General features: G+C 42.2%; 2 protein-coding genes across 6 annotated transcripts in view; both read right to left on the bottom strand.

The window, feature by feature from the left end:
• Nucleotides 1–17371, bottom strand: part of LOC131249351 (disease resistance protein At4g27190-like) — a 123604-nt gene extending 106233 nt beyond the window's left edge. The window contains exons 1-2 of one of the 4 annotated variants that reach the window (XM_058250052.1): nucleotides 17273–17371; nucleotides 13250–13429 (exon numbers count right to left, since the gene is read on the bottom strand). In XM_058250052.1, the coding sequence (XP_058106035.1) occupies nucleotides 13250–13337 (88 nt within the window). In that variant the 5' untranslated portion in view covers nucleotides 13338–13429; nucleotides 17273–17371. Of the gene's footprint in view, nucleotides 1–13249; nucleotides 13430–13511; nucleotides 13599–15788; nucleotides 15832–16542; nucleotides 16850–17272 lie in introns of those variants that run through there. The other 3 variants (XM_058250053.1, XM_058250054.1, XM_058250055.1) reach the window with 3 other exon arrangements.
• The window catches only part of LOC131249350 (probable disease resistance protein At4g27220), a 178180-nt gene that overhangs the window by 39048 nt on the left and 117862 nt on the right, over nucleotides 1–21270 (bottom strand). The window contains exon 4 of one of the 2 annotated variants that reach the window (XM_058250049.1): nucleotides 17462–17578. The exons of the other annotated variant lie outside the window; for it this stretch is intronic. The gene's annotated coding sequence lies outside the window, so the exon portion shown is untranslated. Of the gene's footprint in view, nucleotides 1–17461; nucleotides 17579–21270 lie in introns of those variants that run through there. 2 annotated transcript variants of the gene reach the window in all.

Genomic DNA, 21270 nt, shown 5'->3' with positions numbered 1-21270 from the left:
GTGAATTTCACACAAACATCACGATAGGCCCCACTTAGATTTTCAGCGATGGACTTCCTAGAAAAGGCTTTCCCATGAAATCCGGCTCACACCTAGGGATGTGGTTTGGCTAGTGACGGTGTCACTAGTCGGGTGGCTAGTGGTTGGTGTCCTGTGGGCCCACCAAGATGTATGTGTTTCATCTACTCCATTCATCCATTTTTCCAAATCATTAAATAGATCATTGATATAAAAAAAAATGAGGCATGTATAAATCTCAAGTGGACCACAACAAAGGAAAACAATAGTGATTAAGCACCCACCATAAAAAATCTTTTAGTGACCACTGCAATGTTTATTTGACCTCAATCCTGTTGATTGGGTCATACAGACCTAGATTGAAGGGAAAAACAAATATCAACTTGATCCAAAACTTTTGTGGGCCTAATAAGTTTTTAATGGTGGGCAATCAATCAACATTGTTTGCGCCACAAAAGCTTTGGATCATTTGAAAATTCTTTTGGGCCACAAAAGCTTTGAATCATGTTGATATTTGTGTCATCTCTTCATCTAGTTGTTTGTGACCTTTTCAATAGGTTGGATGACAAATAACATTTCAATGAAATTCAGGGAGTTTTTAAAGGTAGGGATACAATCACAATTGTTTCATATAGATAAATGTGTCAAATTAATATATTTTAAACATTTCAGACGTTAATTAACAAACAAGTTATTTTAGATTCAGTATTAGTTTTCTGACTTCAGATTCAAACTTCGGATTTCAAATTTAACAAATAAGCCCAGGGAGTTTGAGTTTGATTCTAAAACTTCCTCTTAGGTTTGAGTTCACTATTTAAATGATTGTAATTTCAATTTTTATCATCAATCAAATTTATTTCAAATTACTGCTTTCATCCTTGGAGATTTGAGAAATCTCTAGGAGGAGTCCAAAGAAGCTCATTAGATTCGGAGTAGTTATCCGTGAGGAGGAAAGGGTGATAGACCTCATCACATCCTTCGTTGGGTCACAATATGGCTCGGGTAGAGATCCTGGTCATTCATCACAAGGAGCGCACTGTTAGCTCGAGCTGGCACAGGTAGAGATCCCAGTTATTCATCACATGGACCACACTGTTAGCACGAATTACACCCAAAACCCAAAACCGTTGGCCAGCCTGTTCAACAGGTGGGCCAAACGTATGTTGAATCTGAACCATTGGTCCCTTTTGTCTGACTGCTCCAACAAATGTGGCATTTATGATGAGTGGAGGAATAGTCTAATTGGGGCAAGGATATACCCACCGTGCAGCCTGACCGACGAATGACCCAAATCTCAAATACAAATGCCCAGCAATAGGCCCTAAACTCAGGCTTAGTGTATTTATTAATTGGGCCTAAAGTGATTTCTCCGCCCATGACAGTCGTTTATTCAAGTTTCTTTTGGAAATTGAAAAGAAAAATAGAAAAAAAGAAAAAAGAAAAAACGAAAAGATCTAAGATGGGCCCTGATAAATAGATGGATTAAATTGTTACTTGGACTTATTTCTTGTGTCAATCATTCTGACTGTCCATATTAAAGAACAATTAGCAAATGGTTAATATTTGTTCAATGGGTGTGAAACTTGCATAAGAACTCATGAAATGTGCACCAGACCTAATGAACAATCTAGATCAATAGATTGGACTTTCCAAGTCTCCCAATGCTACTAGGAGTTCTCTTCTTTTTTAATTTTTTTTTAAAAAAAATTTTAAGAAAAGGTGGGCACGCACCACCAAATTTATTAAAATCCAAGAGGCTAGATGTACAAACCTTCGGGCAGGCTCCAACAAAAAGGAAAGGAGCACCGCCTATCATATGCAAGCTCACCCACACTACTATGAACAACAGAACCTAGGGGCGAGCCAAGGAGGGCCAGGCAGCAACAAGACTCGGCCGGATCTCCTAACCAAAAAGGAAAAAACCACACCGGAATCAGGCTCTCAAATAACCCAACCCGACTTTATCAAGGACCGATAGGCCCCTAATGTAACTTAGCAAATCCGAACGAGAAAGGAAGAGGGAGTTGGGCACATCCTTCACTAGCCCGCCTGGCGAGTGCGTTAGCCACAGAATTGCCCTCACGGAAGATATGCCTGAAGCAAAGGTTGAGGCGGCTGCCAATACTATGAATAGCTCCCAATCTGTACCGGATGTTCCAAGGGCAGTGAGCGGATGGATCCGTGGCAGCTTCGACCACAAGTTTGGAATCTGATTCAACAACGATACTGGAGAGGCCCAATTTATTGCAGAGAGTAATTCCATCAAGCATAGCTTGGGTCTCTACAGTCGTATTGGAGGCATGGCCGTAGTTCCTATGAAAGGCAAAGATAACCCGACCCTGGGAATCCCTTGCCACTCCTCCACTGCCACTAGCACCTGGATTCCCACAAGAGGATCCATCGACGTTAAGCTTAATCCAGCCCGGAGGAGGTCTCGCCCATTTGACAATAGACGGAATGGTAGTAGAACTCTCTCTACCATTAACAAGATGAAGGGCCTGAAAGGTGACCTCGGTCCTGAGGGATTGGTGATCGTTGTTAGGCAGAGGGTTGCCTATTTCCTGCAGCCATCTGGTGACCCGAGCAATGATCTTGGGCCCGGACATCGGGACTCCCTCGAAACGCGAGGTGTTACGGCTCAGTCATAGCTCCCAGGAAATTAGCGCAAGAACAGGCCTAGAAGCTGCTTGATGCGAGAGGAGTTTGAGACCCTTGACAACCAAAACCCGATTTTCTGTTGAGTGGACTGGTTTGGGATGATCAGAACATCAAAAATCCTATGAAAGTGCGACCAAACAGTAGAAGCAGCATTCCCAGAACAGAGGAGATGGTCCAGCGTCTCCTATTCGAAGGCCGAGGAGGAGATAATACGCTAAGGTTGGACAACAGGGGCCTGCGTATGGGAGGGGTTGCTCGACGACCGCTGCCTGGAAGAGAGGTCAGATGAGCTGGAATGAGGGGAGGGGGATTGAACAGGAGGAACATTGCTGGCCTCAACATGGTTCGAGAGCAGGATAGGTTGATGGTCTGCTCTGCTCAACAAAACCTGAGCTCAATTTAGCTGAATTGTGCAAATCGCGGCTGAGGAGGTGGGCTGCTGACGGGTCTACTATAGGGGATCGAGGTGATGAGTGTTCTAATATCTCTGATCCACGTCACGAGATGGGCAACCACTTGCCAGCGTGGATCCAAACTCCCCACTACAGCACTCACATCTAGAAGCAAGACAGACAACTGACTTTTGAACCGCGGCATCCACTGGAATGGCATTATGCATGATTTTCCATAAAAAGATTCCCATTTTCGGAGTGAGGGCTTCATTCTAGGCCCACCGAGCCCAAGGAGCCTTCTGCTACTGATGACGGATACCATGCTATGCTAACTTCAGCGAGAACTTGTCGGAAGTGGTCAGGTCCCAAGCTAATTGATCATCTCTGTTGGACAGCTGAATGAGGCATTCCTTCAAATGTTGAATGATGGGTGATGGGAGGATGTTCTGTAAGTCTTGTTAGTGGAATCTACCCGTGGCGGTGAAGAAATCACTGACCGTGGCCTCCCTAAGATGAGCAGGGATAGGCCTTGACGCTAAGGAAGCAAGGAAAACCTCCCTTGACCAGTTTTAGTTCCAAATATTAACTTTACCTTCGCCCAAGAGCCACTTGGAGTACTGAATTGTAAAAGGGAAGGATTAGATTATATCCTTCCAGACAGTAGAGTTCATAGCCGAGTTCGTACCTCTGCATTGAATGTACTTGGCGATGTATTTGGAGGACATGAACCTAGCCCAAAGGGATCTGCCTTCAGGGAGGGTTCTCCCCATTTTTATCCTGCAGGCCTTCATCACATCCACCATGCTTGCCAAGGCCTCCTTCTGACGTTAGGAAGCAGATCTTTGACCAATTTAACCAGTGCTTCTTCTTTTTCCCTTCCGCACTCCCCCAAAAGAAATTGGTCATTCCAGCTTCAAGCAATTTATATGTAGCTTTGGGGATATTCACAGTGGACAGGACATGGATTGGAATGCTTGATAGCACGTGTTTTATCAGAATCAGTCTGGCAGCCGGGTTGAGGATTTTGGCTTTCCAACCTTCCATCCTACTTAAAATTTTCTGGAGTAACGGCATCATGAGAGCAGCCCGAATTTTCCCTTTGGTGAGAGGGATGCCCAGGTAGGTACAGGGGGGGTTGGCGTGCTTGAAACCCGTCACGCTTGATTCGCCGAACTTTGGAAAGGGGCGTTGACTTGGGAAGAATGAAAGAAGATTTGATTGCGTTCACCTTTTGGCCAGATACTGCTTCATAATCATGTATGAACTTTAGCATGGAGCGCACTGATTGGAGCCTGGCATTCAAAAACAAGATCGCGTCATCTGCAAAAAATAAATGAGTTAGCATGGGGCTATTTTGATGGAGCTTATACGGCTGGCAAGCTCCAGATAGGAAGAGGTTGCAGATTCCCTGACTGAGGACTTCCACAGCCAGGATAAACAGGGAGGGGGATAGGGGATCCCCTTGTCTAAGACCTCTAGACGAGGGGAAAAAACCAAACGGTCTGCCGTTAATAAGGAGCGAGAACCAGCATCCCATCCAGCACAGTTGAGTTTGGAGAATCCAACGTTGATCAAAGCCAAATCTGCGTAGCACTTGATGAAGGAAAGGCCATTCAAGTCGGTCATAGGCTTTTTCCATGTCTAACTTGAGGATCATGTTCCCTCCAAACACCTTATGGTCCAGGTCATGGGTCAATTCCCTTGCAGTGGATATGTTCTCTGCTATGAAACGGACCTTTACAAAAGCCCCCTGTTCTTCAGAGATGATTGAAGGCAGGAGAGGAGCCAATCTGGAAGCAATAATCTTGGAGAAGATCTTCATGAGGCCATTGCATAGGCTGATGGGCTGAAAATCAGCGATTGTGTTTGGGTTTTCCTTCTTCGGGATAAGACAGAAGTGGGTGCATTGGAAAGCCCTAGGCAAAGGACCCCCTGCAAAAAAATCCTTTGCGGCATCAAAAATACCGTCAGCAATAATGTCCCAGCATGAGGCGAAAAAGGCTCCACCAAATCCATCCGAGCCGGGCGCGCTATCGACCGGGATGGATAGAGCCGCATCTTTAACCTCATCGATCGAAATCGGTCTCATCAGATCCGTGTTCATCTACTCGGTAACAATGGTCGGGATGAGTGATAACATGGCTGCATTGTCTTGCCTGCTTTGAGCTGAAAAAAGGACCTTGAAGTAGTCCTCTGCCACCCTACCAATATCATCACAATTCTCTAGAATCTCTCCAGAAGGAGACTTGAGTCTATCAATCACCAGCCTTCTGCGTTTATCCATGACAGAATCGTGGAAAAATTTAGTATTCCTGTCGCCTTCATGCAGCCATCTTATTCTAGATTTTTGCTTTCAAAACAGTTCTTGCTGAAATTGAGCTAATATATAGTTCTCCTAGGCTGAATTGAGCTTCCAAAACTACTTGGGGCTTTTTCTACCGAATCTGCCATTTGCCGGACCCGGACTTAGACTCGGCATCAGGCCGCGCTGCTCATTGGTGAGATGCCTCTGAGGCCCTGAGCAGTAGTTCTCCTATCCGTAGTTTGATCCCATTGTTCATCTTCTAGGAACCCTGGAAAGAAAGAAATGCTTGCTGGTTCGAGGATAAGGTCCTCAACGCAAAATGAATTATCATGGGGACCCTTAGATAGATTAAATGGGCCAACAACCTTCTCCCTTCTCCCATAAACCTCCATCCCTTCATTCTAGACATGTTGAAGGGGATGCATATCCAGATCCCGATCACTAGACCCCACTGTGTCTCGGTAGTGACCTACTCAAAACCCCCTCCTTGCTGAATTAAACTTAACGTCGACGGATTTGTTAGAAGGAATTTAGGCCTTTCCGGTGGCGGTGGTATCAAAAGAGACTCCAATGGCTCCTTTCTCTTCAGCTTCTTCAATGGATATGGTGCAAGAACCAACACTACAGCAGAAATTAAAGTAATTTATGACGGTCTTTTACATTGTGCCCATTTGGGTTTCAACAGTCCAAGTGGCCAGCGACTCTCAAATTGCGATCCAGGCCTTATACAGCCATAAAAGGCCTTGGTCAACCTGGTATTGGATTGCTCGAATTCGAGATTTAGCCCTCTCCATTCAGATGTAATTCTCCTATACTCCTCGAGAAGCTAACACGGTAGCGGACGGCTTGGCAAGGTTGGGAAGTGAGCAGCAACAGGATCATAACTTTGACTCCTGGAGTTCCCTCCTGGCTGACATTAGGGGCCTGCTCTTTCTAGATAGGACTAGCCTAGGCAACCTTAGAACCACCTATAATTTTTCGCTTCGTTGTACAGCAATACGATAGGGGGGCCGTCTCCTTTTTGTACCCGGCCCACCCCGAATCTTCCTTGTAGCCGTCTTCGGCCAGCCTTCTTTCAATTCAATCTTATTTTGTTAAAAAAAAAAAAAAGAAAGAAGAAAAAAAGTTGGCATCTAAGTTGGAAGACAGGAGGGCAGATTCAGCTCTGGCTAACTCGTCCTCAGCCTTATGCACCCTTCTGTGCACATCACCAAAAGTGAAAAAGTTCCAGTCTTTTAGGACTTTTTTTAGCTACTTCATCTTAATCAGGACTTTAAACATAGGGGCAGCTGCCACTTTAGTTTCCCAAGCTTTCTTGACTAACCTTTTAAAGTCATTGTAAGTAGACCACATGCATTGGAAACGGAAGGGGCGAGGGAAATCTGAAGTATCGTCCTTGAAAGTCATGATAATCGGGGAGTGATCCGAACAGGCCCTCGTTAAGTGATCAACTTTGAACATTGGGAGTGCGCTCAACCATCTTGCATTAACTAGCATCCTATCGAGTCGGGCCCATCTGCGCCCCCTACCTGACCTGTTGTTGCACCAAGTGAAAATGGAACTATTATAACCTACATCTATGAGACAAGAGTCATTAATAGTTTCTATGAAATCACTCATCGACGCAGTGAACGAGGGCTCGCCCCCCAACCCCTCTTCAATGCTAATAGTGGAATTGAAGTTGCCAGCGACCAGCCAGAGACCTTGAACTTGAGTGGAGATCGTACTCAATTCCTCCCACAACTCCTTCTGACGGTCCTTATTACAGCTAGCATACACCACTATTATCGTAATAGGGGGGAACCGAGCCATGATGAATCATGCAAGAGGCACACTGTCTGGATGCTGAGACAGTTTGAATTTGGATACTTGATTTAGCAAGACTCCAAATATGCCCCTCCGATACTTCCTCCATTGAACTAAACTGAAAGCCCAATTTAGCAGCCACAACGTCCCTTTTGTTAGCTCTAATCATTGGTTCCTGAAGCAGGAGGATCGAGACTTTGTGTTTTTTGATCACTTGTCTCAGGTGATGGGTAGTTTGAGCATTACCTACCCCTCGCGCATTCCAAGAAAGGATGCTAAACATCAAAGACCCATCCTTTTCCCTCGGCCCTTCACATATACTTCTTAATCTTTGGCTTTTTCTTTTGAACAGAGAAGCTACCAGTCTTCCTTTCTTCCTAGCTGTCGCAATTGGGATAGAAATTTCTTTGCCGACTCTACTATCCGAATCTGAGGATTCAGTGTCATTGGTGGCTTCCTCCGTAGCAAAATCCACCCATTATTCAATCCCATTGTCATCATTGACAGTGGCACGCTGAGCCACCAAATCAGCGTTTCTTGGGCTGTGCAGGTAGATACCGGGCTGAGCGGGGAGCGTAGCTAGCCTCAAGAGAGTCAGGTTCGGTTCTTTCCAGGGGATTCATATCTAAGGCCATGGCCTCCACTCTACCCGAGGTCATCTCAGGTCGATTATCCCAGGTTTTAATGATCTGGTTTTCTTCAACGTTCACTGCCGCTGATCCTGCTAAGCCATGAAATGGCGACTTGAATTGCTTCAAAAAAGACCCTTCGCTGAACAACTGTTGGACCCCTCATGGCCAGCCCTCCCAATCGTCCAAACCATTTTTGTCAATGGGGACTCTGTGGCAGGGGGTAGATTGGTGCGATGAGAGAAAAGAGTTGCTTGATCTACGGGGTTCTGAGGGCTCGGGCAGGGTGATAGGAGGAGGAGACAGGTTGGCAGGAATTGGGTTTATGAAAGGGTTTAGGGTGGGCTGATCGGTTTAGAAAGTTGCCACATGGTGAGTGGGGCTGCCATGTTGCAGGTTTAGAGGGGGACATTAGGAGGGCATAAGGGTGGGAGCTACAAGTAACAGGGTATTCTTAGTAAGGCCAATAGGGGCAGTAGATGGTCTGTCTGTCTCAAGCAGAGATGGGGTATGGAATAGGGTGAGAGTAGCAGAATCGGTCGTCTGCAGACAGGCTTGGTTGTGTTGCTCAGACAAGATTTGTTAGCTGGGCATATTTTGTTACGCACTCGATGTGATATTTTGTCGAACGGGTGTTATGCAAGCACCCGTGGCCTCATTCTCATCAGCTTTCTCCAATGTTTTTGGGGTCCTATCTGTATCAGTAATGTAAGAGGCTTGGTTCTGCCCAAAGGATCTGATGACCCATTGTTTGGTGCCCTCTTGCCGAGGTTCCTTTCTCATCTCCTCCCCACTCCGTTCTGATTCGATCACCGTGGGAACTTCAATCTGCACTAATATTTGATAAGGTCTACCCTCGACTACAAGGTTTAGCAATTTGCGAGGAGCAGGATCAGTCGGGGGAGAGATTTTTAGCCTGACATACCATCTATTGTTGCTGTTTAGAGTTGTGGGATCCATCTCCAGGACATCCCCCACTTGTTCAGTTATTTGACCTATAGTCTGTTTGCACCAGGTGTGCATCGGGATCCCCTCAATGCAGATCCAGACACCTCTGTTTTGAATGTTCGTAGCTGGTCCCCACAATCTCACATTTTGCACGCTGATCTTGTTGTAAAGGAGTTTATCATGCAAGAAGGCTAGCACCTCTTCCTTAGAAGAAAATTGCAGAGAAAATGCAGATTCAGATATTTGGCATACCTTTATCTAAGCCGATCAAAACTTGGAAGCTTGGATGCCTTCGTCTAGTGAGAGGATGGTGGGCGCCGAGCCAGAAAATTCGCCTACCAATGCAAATGCCATATCCATTCTACCTTTGTCTGAAATCCACTTGGGCACAATGATATTGCGTTTAGATGGAGGCGGTGGGGGAGGGAGAGAGGTAGCTTCAGCATAGGATCGGGTGTTGCTGCTACCTCGGAAGGGGATTTCGTTACTCTTGGCGGTTTCATTTCGAATGAAGGTGGTCGGGATAGGGGGTTTGATCAGAGAATTTGGTGGCATACCCCTTTGCTTCGGACGTGGGATCGTGGTTCCACCCTTTTCTTCCTGGAGTCTGTTAAGTGAGCGTTGGATCGCTCTGCTAACCAGCATTCTTCTGCGCCCTAAAAATCTTCCATTAAGAAGTTCCAGAGCTTGTTCAACATCTTCCCATTTCTTGAAAGAGATAAACGCAAAACCCTTGCTTCGCCTAGTTGTTGAGAATGCGGGAATGTATACGTCTGTCAGGGCACCAAATTGCCTAAATCGAGCAGTAATGTCCTCTGTAGTAGCTGTGAATGGAAGGTTGCCAATGAATAGTCTCTATGGATCTTGCCATTTATTCTTCCGCTGCACCTCCTTCCAGTCTTCCCGGGCTTGTCAATGGGTTTCCCCATCAAGGGCTAGGGCGTCCAAATAATTTTTTTTACGCCCGATGGGGATTACTCTTAGGGGTCGTTTGGCACCTTGGATTGGAGGGGATTGGAGGGGATTAGAGGGGGTTTCAAATCCCCTTGGTTGTTTGGCAGCATAAAGCAACTGGGGATTGCCAATCCAGGGGGTTCCCAATCCCCTCTTTAAGGGGGTTTGTAATCCAAGGTGAGAGCTTGGATTACACCTAAAATCGTTTCAATAGTTGCAGGTATAAATGTATGTCGTTGTACACTATCATTCTATTGGGCACATGGCCCACTAACGATGATCAGCACCGTCCAAACATTGTTCATGTAGATCAGCACCGTCCAAATATTGTCCAGCACCATCCAAACATTGTCCATATTTAATCAACGGTTAAAAATCGTTGGTTAGTCACTCGGACATGATCTTGTGCTTGCGGTCCATCTGAGACTTGGAATTTCATCATTTTTAGGCAAAGCATATATTTTAGCGGGCTTATCACAACCATAGTGTCAAAAATTATATATCTCACTAATTGGGGATATTAAAGTTGATTTAGTAATTAAATTCAAACCCCCGTAAATATACCATGTATAGGTATTTTTGAATTAAAGTTGATTCACACTCCAGGGTGCCAAACACACCGAGAGGATTGCCAATCCAGGGGGTTTCCAATCCTGGGGGTTGCGAATCCAGGGCGTTCCAAATCCACGCTCCCAAACAGGCCCTTAACTTACATTGCTTTGATGCTCTAAAGCAAAATCTAATGAAAGCAATCTACCACACCTTTTCCAGATCCAAGAAGAAGGATGTCTATTTCAGCTTGGCCACCTTCTTTCCCTTTAAATGCTGGTGCAGAGGGATTTGGAGTTGTCTATCTTCCCACTCTAATCCTTCCTATCATTCTCTTTTGCCTTCTATTTGTTTTTCTTGTAAGTGAGAGCACAAGAGGGGGCGCTTCTTTAACTTAGGATGCATATCTATATGGATCCTCTCTATAGAGGTGAAGATAGGTTGCTGGCTATAATTTCAGGTTTTTTTTTTTTTTTTGAGAAAGGTGGGGGCACACCACTTATAATTTTATTGATTAGAACAAAATTTCGGTCTCAAAACTTGGAGAAGAGACTTGGTGAGAAGACTAGGCATTTGAAGAATTTGAATGGCAATGGGAGAGTGATAAAGCAAATTAAATTCACTGGGAGAAACATGAGCGGCAACCAAGCTGCATGACAATGACGACATTTATAATGGGTCTCGTGAGATGCAGCCAGTGACAGTTTTCTCAGCTTTAGATATCAGCTGTATTTTCCCAGCAGAGAAACATGAGTAAGCCACCTTTACAGACTTAACAGGACTAAGTGCAAGTTAGCAAGTCATCAACCGCATCTATTATATTACCAAGATGTTGGCAACATATTATACTAAACTCTCATTGATTTTCACAAAAAAAAATAAAAATAAAAATCAAATTAAATAAGCTTCAGAATATATGCTGTTGTATTAATCTAAATTCCCTTCACCTTGCTGCAAGAATTAAGATTGACAAAGCTAGATTTTGAATGAAATTTTCATCATAATGTATATGCACCTATGAATGCAATGCTGAAAATTTTTTGTATCAACAATTTCTCAATCCTACTGTGTCTGGCGTATTAAGAGAAAATCTTGGGTACTCTTGCAGGGTGTGATAGTTGATATGCAGGGAATATGGAATTGATACGCATCTCAAACAGTCATTATATTATACTTGGACATACATAACAACAATTCGAACTGTCATCACACCCATGCTAAAATACTTCCCTTTACCTCACTTCCTACCAAAAAAAGACTAACAGAAAATCCACAAAAGTAAATACATGTATGAACTTTAATGCAGTATCTTTGGTATCATTTGAGGTTCATCCATAGTCAAGCACTCAAGCTGATCTCTTTCATTACTGGTGCAGGCATTCCTTTCTGAAGTATCAGATGTCTCCTCAACAGAAGTATCAGTTGGCTACATGCATTCCTTTCTGAACGCCCTCTTTCTTTGTTCCTTTTTTAACTACTGAAGTTTGAATATTTAACAAATTCATGGATTTGTTTCATACTCCCAACTTTTATGGTTGAAGATGCACTGCATTTTACATCCAATGATTCAGGTACCTGAGAACAAATCTGAGAGGCTTGTAACTGATCTTGTAATACATTTTGGCTTTCAAGCACTTCGTCTGCAGGTTCTCCAAGTTCTAAAATAGAGTTGATGATGGCGACCAAATCTGTTACAAAATGCTCCTGCTAATGCTCTTTGCATTTGCTGATTAGCTGTTACATTGCTCTCATTCCAGTTCAACTGTCTGATACATTCTGATTTCGGGGTTTGAAAACAAAGGTTATGACCATCATTTTTTTTTCTTATAAAATTTTTACAATTTTAGCACATGGAAGAAGTCAACATGAAAATCCATACAGAGCCTTGTAGTGCCCTTTAACAACTAGCACCATGGATTGGGTAGAGTTCCTAATTGGTGCACATACACATCAGAGCCAGTTGTTAAATGGAACCTCATGGCCGGTGAAGAAAATCTTTATGTCTAGCAGTGGACTTTGTCCATGCAATTGGCTTTCAAACTCTCATAGAAACCTCAAAAGAACAAACTCCTCATTATTTCAAGCCAATCCGAACAAGCATATATAATTTATCATTAAACCTGTGTCAAGACGATCCTAGCAAACAGATGATGCGTGAAGGGAAGGGAGTTAAAAATAAAAAATAAAAATAAGAGAACCCAACTAACCTTCATAGTTTATGACAAAAGGAGAAGGTTTGCATTGGAGCTTTTCATCCATACCAAATCCAGCAAAGTTAGTTCCCAAAACAGGAAATCTCTCCTTTCCATCCTTTCTTCCACTCTGAAAATCTCTTACACTCTTCTCACGGTCAAAGATAATATACCAAAACCACCATAACCCAAAAGCTAGTAATTTCCACGTGAAATTTCATACACAAAACCAATGTAAACACAAAAGTAAAAGCCAAATGAGAAACAATTTCAACACAACAAGAAAACCTCCCACCTAAAATTCTCACACCAAAACCACCATTTTCATGAGAAATAAAGCAAAAAAGAAGAGCTTTTCAGCTTCTTCATTTAAAAACCCAATAAAAAACCACTCAGAAAAAACTCAGCTGCAAAAGAAAAAAAAAAATAGACTGAAATTCCATCCTAATCAGACCACCATTTCAGCACCAATTCAAAGATTCAAAATTCCCACCTTGTTTTTCCATTCAAAATCTTCTTGAGAACAAAACCCACATGCAGAAGCATGAAATCTCACCCCACTAAATCACTGAAATCTCACCCCACTAAATCACAAAAGTCCCATCTTTATCATACAAGCATCCTCAAAATTCTCCTAAAAACAAAACCCAAAATGTCAAATTCAATCCTCCAAGCAAACAAAACTCAAGATGCTAAATTCATTTTCTCCTAGCAAACAAACTTGAGAAATCATGTCCTTAAAGCTATTAAAGCTACAATCAGCACAAGAAAGTGAGGAGAAAATAGTTTCAAAATTACCTGATTTTTTCTTCTCATCTAGAGCCCAATTGGATGTCCTTTGAACTAGTTCAGTCAAGGGTGAATGCTCAGGACTGAAACAGTACATGTCCTATTTTCCAAGTAAATAGACAGTTTCCTCTCGTAATTTGAAAATAGTAATTCCATTAGCACGTAAAAACTTAGACACCACACTGGTTCCTACAAACAAAAGATATACAAAATAGTAAAAAAGAAAGGGATGTTATTGAGAAACAATATTAACATCTAATCAGAACTTAACTGGAAAAGGTACCGATAAAGAGAGAACTTCAGTTACCCGGTAAATAGGCATATAGGATACATTAGTTAAAAGAGAAAGGAGAAGCATGATACACTATTGAACTAGATGTTAACAATCACCATAAGAACTGCCAGTGAATACTTATGTATAATGTTGAGGGTCAAATATTACATATCAGACCCCAGTTATTACCTGAATTTACGTACATGATAATACTTAATGTCATATTTTAATTGTATTTTTATTGCAGGATGTAATCAGGAGTGTGGATTTGACACTCCGAAGTCACCAGAGCAAGGGAGACACTCCAGAGAACCAAGACTGAAGAATTTGCATGCCAGGGATCCGAGGAAATCAAGTCATTCACGTTAAAGAGGCCCGAAATTGGTGAAGAATGCAAGATCACATAGTTCCCGCCATCTGATTGGCTCAAAAATTCATACATGGCCTGGGAGATATAAATAAACCGTACATATTAAATTTCAACCATTGGAGATCTCGGGAAATGGGCCAACGGACAGATCAGCCCATTAATCTCCAATTTGGGGCCCACCTAGTCTCTGGATATGCCTCAAATTTGGTCTCAACGCCTTAAATAAAGAGGCTAATTGAATGAATGGATTGGATTTTGCAAAAAATTATAATGGGCCCCGTATGTACAGCGTGCGTACACACGTTCCCGCCGCGCACCGAACCGAGTCATCGGGTCAGCAGGCGCTGACCCACGTCTGTTTCTAAAAATGACAACGTCCATTTTTGCGCTGCGTAATGGACGGACAGCGTCCGTTTTGCGGACGCTAGTGGGCCCCACAGAGTAACTTTTCGGATGATCCAAGTCGTCCATCGTGTAGAGGGCCTCGAATACTACAAAACCTTGCTGAAATTTTACACCTATGCGTGCACATGTGTGCGATACAAAGGCCATAAATAGGTGGTCTTGTGATGTTCAAAATGATTTTTGGCGTGATTTCTTCTCTGGGCCTCGTGAATGGACGTTTAAAACCACTCAGTCTTGACTTAAATTTCATCCTGAATCCAATGGACGGGGTGGATTTCCTCAAAAATACCTCTGTGGGGCCCACCGATCACGACAGCGAAGAGGTGCGGAAGCTTTCGCACATCCGCAAAAATCCAGATTTCCAGGCGGTTGTGGCCCACCATCTTTCATCATATGGTAAATCTGAACCGTCCATCATGTAGAGCACTCAAAAACGTCCTAAGGGACGGTGTTTCTTTGAAAATTAAGGGAGGAAAGTGGCAAGTTTGAAGGCTCCGAAGTTTGCTGCGAAAAAGCTTTCATTTCGTGTGTGTAGCTGCTGCGATAGCTTCTCCACCGCCCCTAGTAGCTATAAAAATGTCCTAGGAGAGCTGGAAAAGGGGGGAAGTTTGGGGGAACATCTAGGACGTGAAGCACAGGAGAGAGAGTTTGTTTGTTTTTCCTATTCTTTGTTTGTTTTCTTCTTCTTCTTTTATTTTCTTTTTGAGATTTAGCCTAATCATGTTTATGTGTGGCTAAACCTCTTAGCTAGGGCTAAGAGGTGAAGCTTGTAGCATGATGGGGGACTTTTAGCTGGTGCTTTTTGTTTAGACTGACTGATGTTGATTTTTGTTCAATTAAAAAGAATATTTTCAGGTTTTTTTATGGTTTGTTGTGATTGAAATTACAATAGATCTGCGATGACTTTGAGTATTTCTTCCTCCTTTTGATGTTTATGACGTCAGGAAGCCCTGTTGTTCGCCATTGTCTCATGGGCATAGTCAGATGACGGTACCCTTCCTAACCTTCATGCATTGTTGATTGGTTGGTAATTAGTGTAATTCTGTTATTTGCTTTGTCTCCTGGGCATGGTTTGGTGATGGAATCCATTCTAATTCATTTACCTTTTATCTCGTGAAAACTAGATCAAGTAAAGTTCAGTTTGATTTCCATGATTCTTGATGCAGGCATAAGATCTCTCTGATCTCTACAAGTGGATCCTCTAAATCCTTAGTTTCCTTCTTCTGAATTCCTTAAGTTTTAGAGTAATATTTCACTATTATTCCTCAAAAATCATTCGATTTAGATTTCATCTTAATCTAGTTCTCATTTTACTTAGTTTCAGATAACGTACAGGTATCAGTCCCTTGGGATTCGACCTCGGTCTCACCGAGTTTATTACTACATCACAACCCTATACTTGGGGAGTGAACATATAACAAATAAAAAAGAAAACAGAGTCCGAGAGTGAAGGGATCTTTCTAAACCCAGTAGCATGTTTCCTATCATACTATACTAACACAAGCACAAAATAGCCTAATACAGGTCTCGACCTCCAATCATAATGAATGAGGTTGTCAGAGAGGTCTAAAGCTTGTCTGCAAATAGCAAGAGCTATCAACCTAATCAAATGCTCGACTTATAGCTACTAAATTCTATTTATATAAATCACTTAGCAGCTACAAGTTGGACACCTTATTTGGACACAACGGTTTAGTATTTGCCATTAATAAGAGACAAAGACTCAATGATGATCGCTATAAATTAGAAAAGGCGTTCTCTCCATGCTAGAGGCTTGATAATATTCTCTACAAGTTATATAATGGAGTTGTCTCCCTTCTATAGGCTTCATACAGAGGGGGTCTTCTTTATTTGATTTCTGTATAACCTATACACACCAACATGCGCATATCATATTTCTATTCCTCTACGTCATGGGCTGAGATGGACAAATAGTTGAACTGAATTGTGAAAATTTATTTTTGCAAAGAGGAAACAACAGAAATTGGTGATGTCTCTTAGAATTTATAACGAGGAACTAGCACACAAATTGTGGTTACAATTCCTTTCGGCTTGAAAGGAATGTCATTGTGATTTGGAGGCCAATCTCTCAATATGGTGCAAAGCGTGGTAACTACAATTCAATCATTTCCATGCTTCTACTCTTACAGAGTTGCTAGAATATTATGAGTCAATTCCACATTGCAACCAAACACACTCTGAAACAACCTCAAACTAGGACAAGTCACAGTCAAACAAACCAAGGGCATATACCGTCTGCTTAAGCACATGCTCGATCAGGAGAAAGAAAATTAGAAATAGCTCCAAACTCTGTTTCTCTGAGATCCCCCTCCCCAAAACAGGCCTGTAACTGCTCCAAATCTCCTAAATCATTGTAGTAGCTTCTAAGCACTTTGTTCGCAGGTTTATGTTCTAAAATAGAGCTGATGATGATGCTTCCCCATTAAATTTGTTATCAAATGTTGTTGGTAATGCTCTTGGCATTTGCTGAATAGCTGCTGCATTGCTCTTAATCCGTTTCAACTGTCTGATACATTCCGAGTTTAAAAACAAAGGTGATGACCATCATTTTTTTTTCCTTATAAATGTATGGAAATTTGAAGCATGGAAGAAGTCAACAGGATATAGAGCCTTGCGGTGCCCTTTAAGAACCAGCACCATGGATTGGGTAGAGTTTCCAATTTCTTTATGAGGAGTTCTATATTAGTGCACATACATATCAGAGCTACTTGTTAAATGGAACCTTATCCTGTGAATAGAATCTCTATGTCTAGCCAAGGACTTCTTCCATAGAATTGGCTATCAAGCTCTCGCAATAACCTCATAAGAACAAAGGAATTGAGAGAAGAATACACTCCCAAGCATTTCTAGCTAATCTAAACAAGCACATATAATTTATTATTAAAGCTATGCCAAGACAAACCTAGCAAACAGGTTAATGCATGAAGAGAAGGGAAAAAAGAAAACAAGAGACAAAACTGACCTTCGTAGTTTATTCCAGAAGGAGAGGCTTACATTGGAGCTCTCCATCCATACCAAAACTAGCAAACTCACTTTGTAAATTAGGAAATCTCTACTTCACATCGTCTCTTCCACTCCAAAAACCTCTCACTGTCAAAGATAATACATTGTGATGTCCATGGCCCAAAAAGCCAACAATTTCCATATGAAATTCCATACACAACCAACATAAGCACAAAAGTAGAAGGCCATATGAGAAACAACTGCAACATAACAAGAAAATCTCCCTCTCGAAATTCTTGCACCAGAACCACCATTTCCATGAGAACTAAAGCAAAAAAAGATATAGCTTTTAGCTCATTCATTCAAAAATCAATCAAAAAAAAAAAAAAAAGAAACCAGAAATTCCACCACAATTAGACCACCCTCTTGAAAATTGAAAATTCCCGCCTTTTTCCTACTCAAAATTTCCCAAGAACAAAACCCAGATGTAGAAACATGAAATCCCACTCCAAAAGATAATAAAAATCCCACCTTTATTAGATAAGCACCTTTAAAAATCTCTCGAAAACAAAACTCAAAATGCCAAATCCGATCGTCTTAAGCAAACAAAACTCTAAATATCAAATTCTTATTCTCTAAGCAAACAAACTCGAGAAATCATATCCTTGGAAATTTTTTACAAAGTGGGTGTTCAATCACCACTGTTTTTTTTTACAAGGTGGTCTACTGGAATCTACATCAGCATCATTTTCGGGTTCCTGCCCTAAAATGAAGGAGGCGAAAGGAATGAAAACAGCACCCCAACACATCAAAACACCACCACTACGAGTGGGCGTCGGCGACAAACACCTGATCTGGGAAAAGTATGGAGCAGTACGGGTGGGCAGCGGATTGGCCGGTGTACCTCACATCAGCTATATACACTGCTGTATTGACGTCAGCAACTTCTGCGGGTCTGATCATAAAGTATGTGTTATATCCAAATCGTCCATTCATTTTTTGAGCTCTTCTTAAGGCTTGAGACGAAAAATAAGACAGATCTAAGTATCAAGTAGACCACACTGCAAAAAGCAGTGGAGGGTTGAACGTTTACCATTTTAGGGTCAAAGAAGTTTTGGATCAATATGAAATTTGTTTTTCCTCTTCATTGAAGTCTTTGTGACCTTATGAACGGATCGGATGGAAAATTAGTGTTATAGTGGGCTCCATATATTATTTAATGGTGAAAATTATTATCTCTGTCCCTATTTGTTGTGTCCCTGTGATATTTGGATATGATTGATTTTTTTTAGATAATACTTTAAAATGATAAAAGATAAATAAACAGCGTAGATATAATAAATACATCAATGGCGCCATGTAACTTTGATTTCCTTTGAACCGTTAGTATAACTCGGAGCTCGTGCAGCGTCAGTGCTCGTAAGTACTCCTGCCTTGAATGCAACTGACATTCAATACACTGTGCATTTTAATGCAACCAAGCTTATTGTTTGGTGGGGTCCACTTGACTACTGGATCTGCCTATTTTTGTACCCATGCCTTAAAATAAGATGAGAAAAGGGATTGATGCCTTGGATGTACATGTGCATCACGGTGGGCCCTCCCACATGACTGCCTGTTCAAAGCTAGGGACGGGCCATGGTGCAATCTGCGTCCCCTACAGCAGCCGCAATCTGCGTCCCCTACAGCAGCCATATAGTGGACGTGGATTGCATGCTAACCTTGCCCATCCCTAGCTCCAAATGGGCAGTTCTGTGGGCAAGCCCACCGTGATGTATCTGTACATCTAAGCTGTATATCCTTTTTCTCATATTATTTTAAGGCATCAAAACAAAAACGAAGTAGATTCAACGGTCAAATGAACCACATCACAGATGAATCTTGCATTTAATGCAACTGACATTTAATACTTTGTGCATTTTAATGCAATTAAGCTTATTATTTAGTATGGTTCATTTGAGCGTTGGATCTGCATCAATTTTGTGCTCATGCCTTAAAATAATGTGAGAAAAGAGATTGACGACTTGGATGTACAGATATATCACAATGGGCCCGCCCATAGAATTGCCCTTTTGGAGCTAGGGATGGGCGGGGTAGTATGCAATCCACGTCTCCTATCCTACAGTAGCTATATAGCGGACGTGGATTGTGTACTACCCCCGCTCGTCCCTAGCTCCGAACGGGTAGTTCTGTGGGTGGGCCCATCATGATGTATCTGTATATCCAAGTTGTTTATCCCTTTTCTTAGATTATTTTAAGGCATCAAAACAAAAAATGAAGTAGATCCAGCGGTCAAATGGACCACACCACAGATAACTCTTACATTTAATGCAACTGACATTTAATGCTTTGTGCATTTTAATGCAACCAAGCTTATTATTTGGTGTGGTCCACTTGAGCGTCGGATCCACCTCATTTTTGTACTCATGCCTTAAAATAATCTGTGAAAAGGGATTGCTAGCTTGGATGTACATATACATCACGGTGGGCCCACCCCACAGAACTGCCCATTCGAAGCTAGGGACGGGTGGGGGTAGTATGCAATCCGCATCCTTATATAGCTGGTGTGAGGTACACAACCTAGGAACGGATTGGCTACTCCCCCTGCCACCTGCCAATGGCTGGTGGTCGGTGCTTTATGGGCCCCACCATGATGTATGTGTTTCATCCATTTCGTCCATCTATTTTTCCATATCACTGTATCTTAAGAGACCAAAAATCAGTTATATACCAATATCAAGTGGACCACATTAAAGGAAACAGTGTTCAATGACTGTCTACAACTAAAAACCTTTTGGGGGCTATAAAAGTTTTGAATCAAGCTGATCTTTGTTTTTTCCCTTCAAATGTGCCTGTATGACCTAATCTACATATTGGATGTCAAATAAATAGTACAGTGAGCCTTAGGAGGATTTTAATGATGGATATCCAATCACTATTGTTTTCCTGTGGTGTGATCGACCTGAGATTTATATCCCTCTCATTTTTGGGATCAAGACCTAAAATGATCTTAGAAAATGGATGAACGGAATAGATGAAACACATATCATGGTGGGGCCCACATAGCACTGACCACCAGCCACGGGGCGGGTGGCTGGAGGAGTAGCCAATCCGTTTCCACAACACTGAGCCCTGTTTGGGCGGGGGTATGGCGCAATCCGCGATCCATTTATCCCGTACGTCTCTGTAACCTTTTTTTTTTTCCTAGGGTTAGCTTGTTAGTACACACCCATGCTAGTACACACACTCCATGTTAGCCACCCCCACCAGGGATAGATACCAAGACCTCAAGTGTTGAAACGAGGTATCTCCACCAGTCTCTGTGACCTTACCAACAATAACAACTTTCGTTGGCAAGTAAACGTTAATAATGTTTGAGCACTACTATGAACCATGAAAGGTTTTTAACGGTGAACGTCAACCACCACTGTTGCCTATCATGTATTCATGTGGTACACATGAGATATAGATTTGCTTCATTTTTGGAACCATGCCCTAAAATGAGTTAGAAAAATGGATGACAGTGTGGGTATAAAATACATACGACAATGTGGGCCCCAAGTCCTCATGTGAGGTGGGGCCCACACGGAAGCGGATTGCGTACTGAGTAACTCAGTACGGTGAGTGTACTGAGTAAACTCTGTGGGCCCTAGTGTCATTCATGCATTGTATCCACTCCGTCCATCTTTTTTAAAACATAATTTTAGAAATTTATCCCAAAAATGGAGTATATTCAAACCTCAAATGGACCACACTACCGAAAAAGTGTGAATTGAACATCCACCGTTGAAAATTTCTTGGGGGCAACAGAAGTTTTAGATCAAGCTGATATTATTTTTTTCCTTCATCCATGTCTTTCTCATCTTATGAACAGGTTGGATGACAAATAAACATCACTGGGGGCCTTAGAAAGTTTTCAACAGTTGAAATCAATACTTCCACTTTTTCCAGTGGTATGGTCCACTTGAGCTTTGTATATCCATCAATTTTGGGTTGAACCAATAAAATGATCTGTAA

Source organism: Magnolia sinica, chromosome 6 (assembly GCF_029962835.1).
Source record: "Magnolia sinica isolate HGM2019 chromosome 6, MsV1, whole genome shotgun sequence".
NCBI classification, from domain to species: Eukaryota; Viridiplantae; Streptophyta; class Magnoliopsida; order Magnoliales; family Magnoliaceae; genus Magnolia; species Magnolia sinica.
This window is presented reverse-complemented; position numbering and strand designations above follow the sequence as displayed.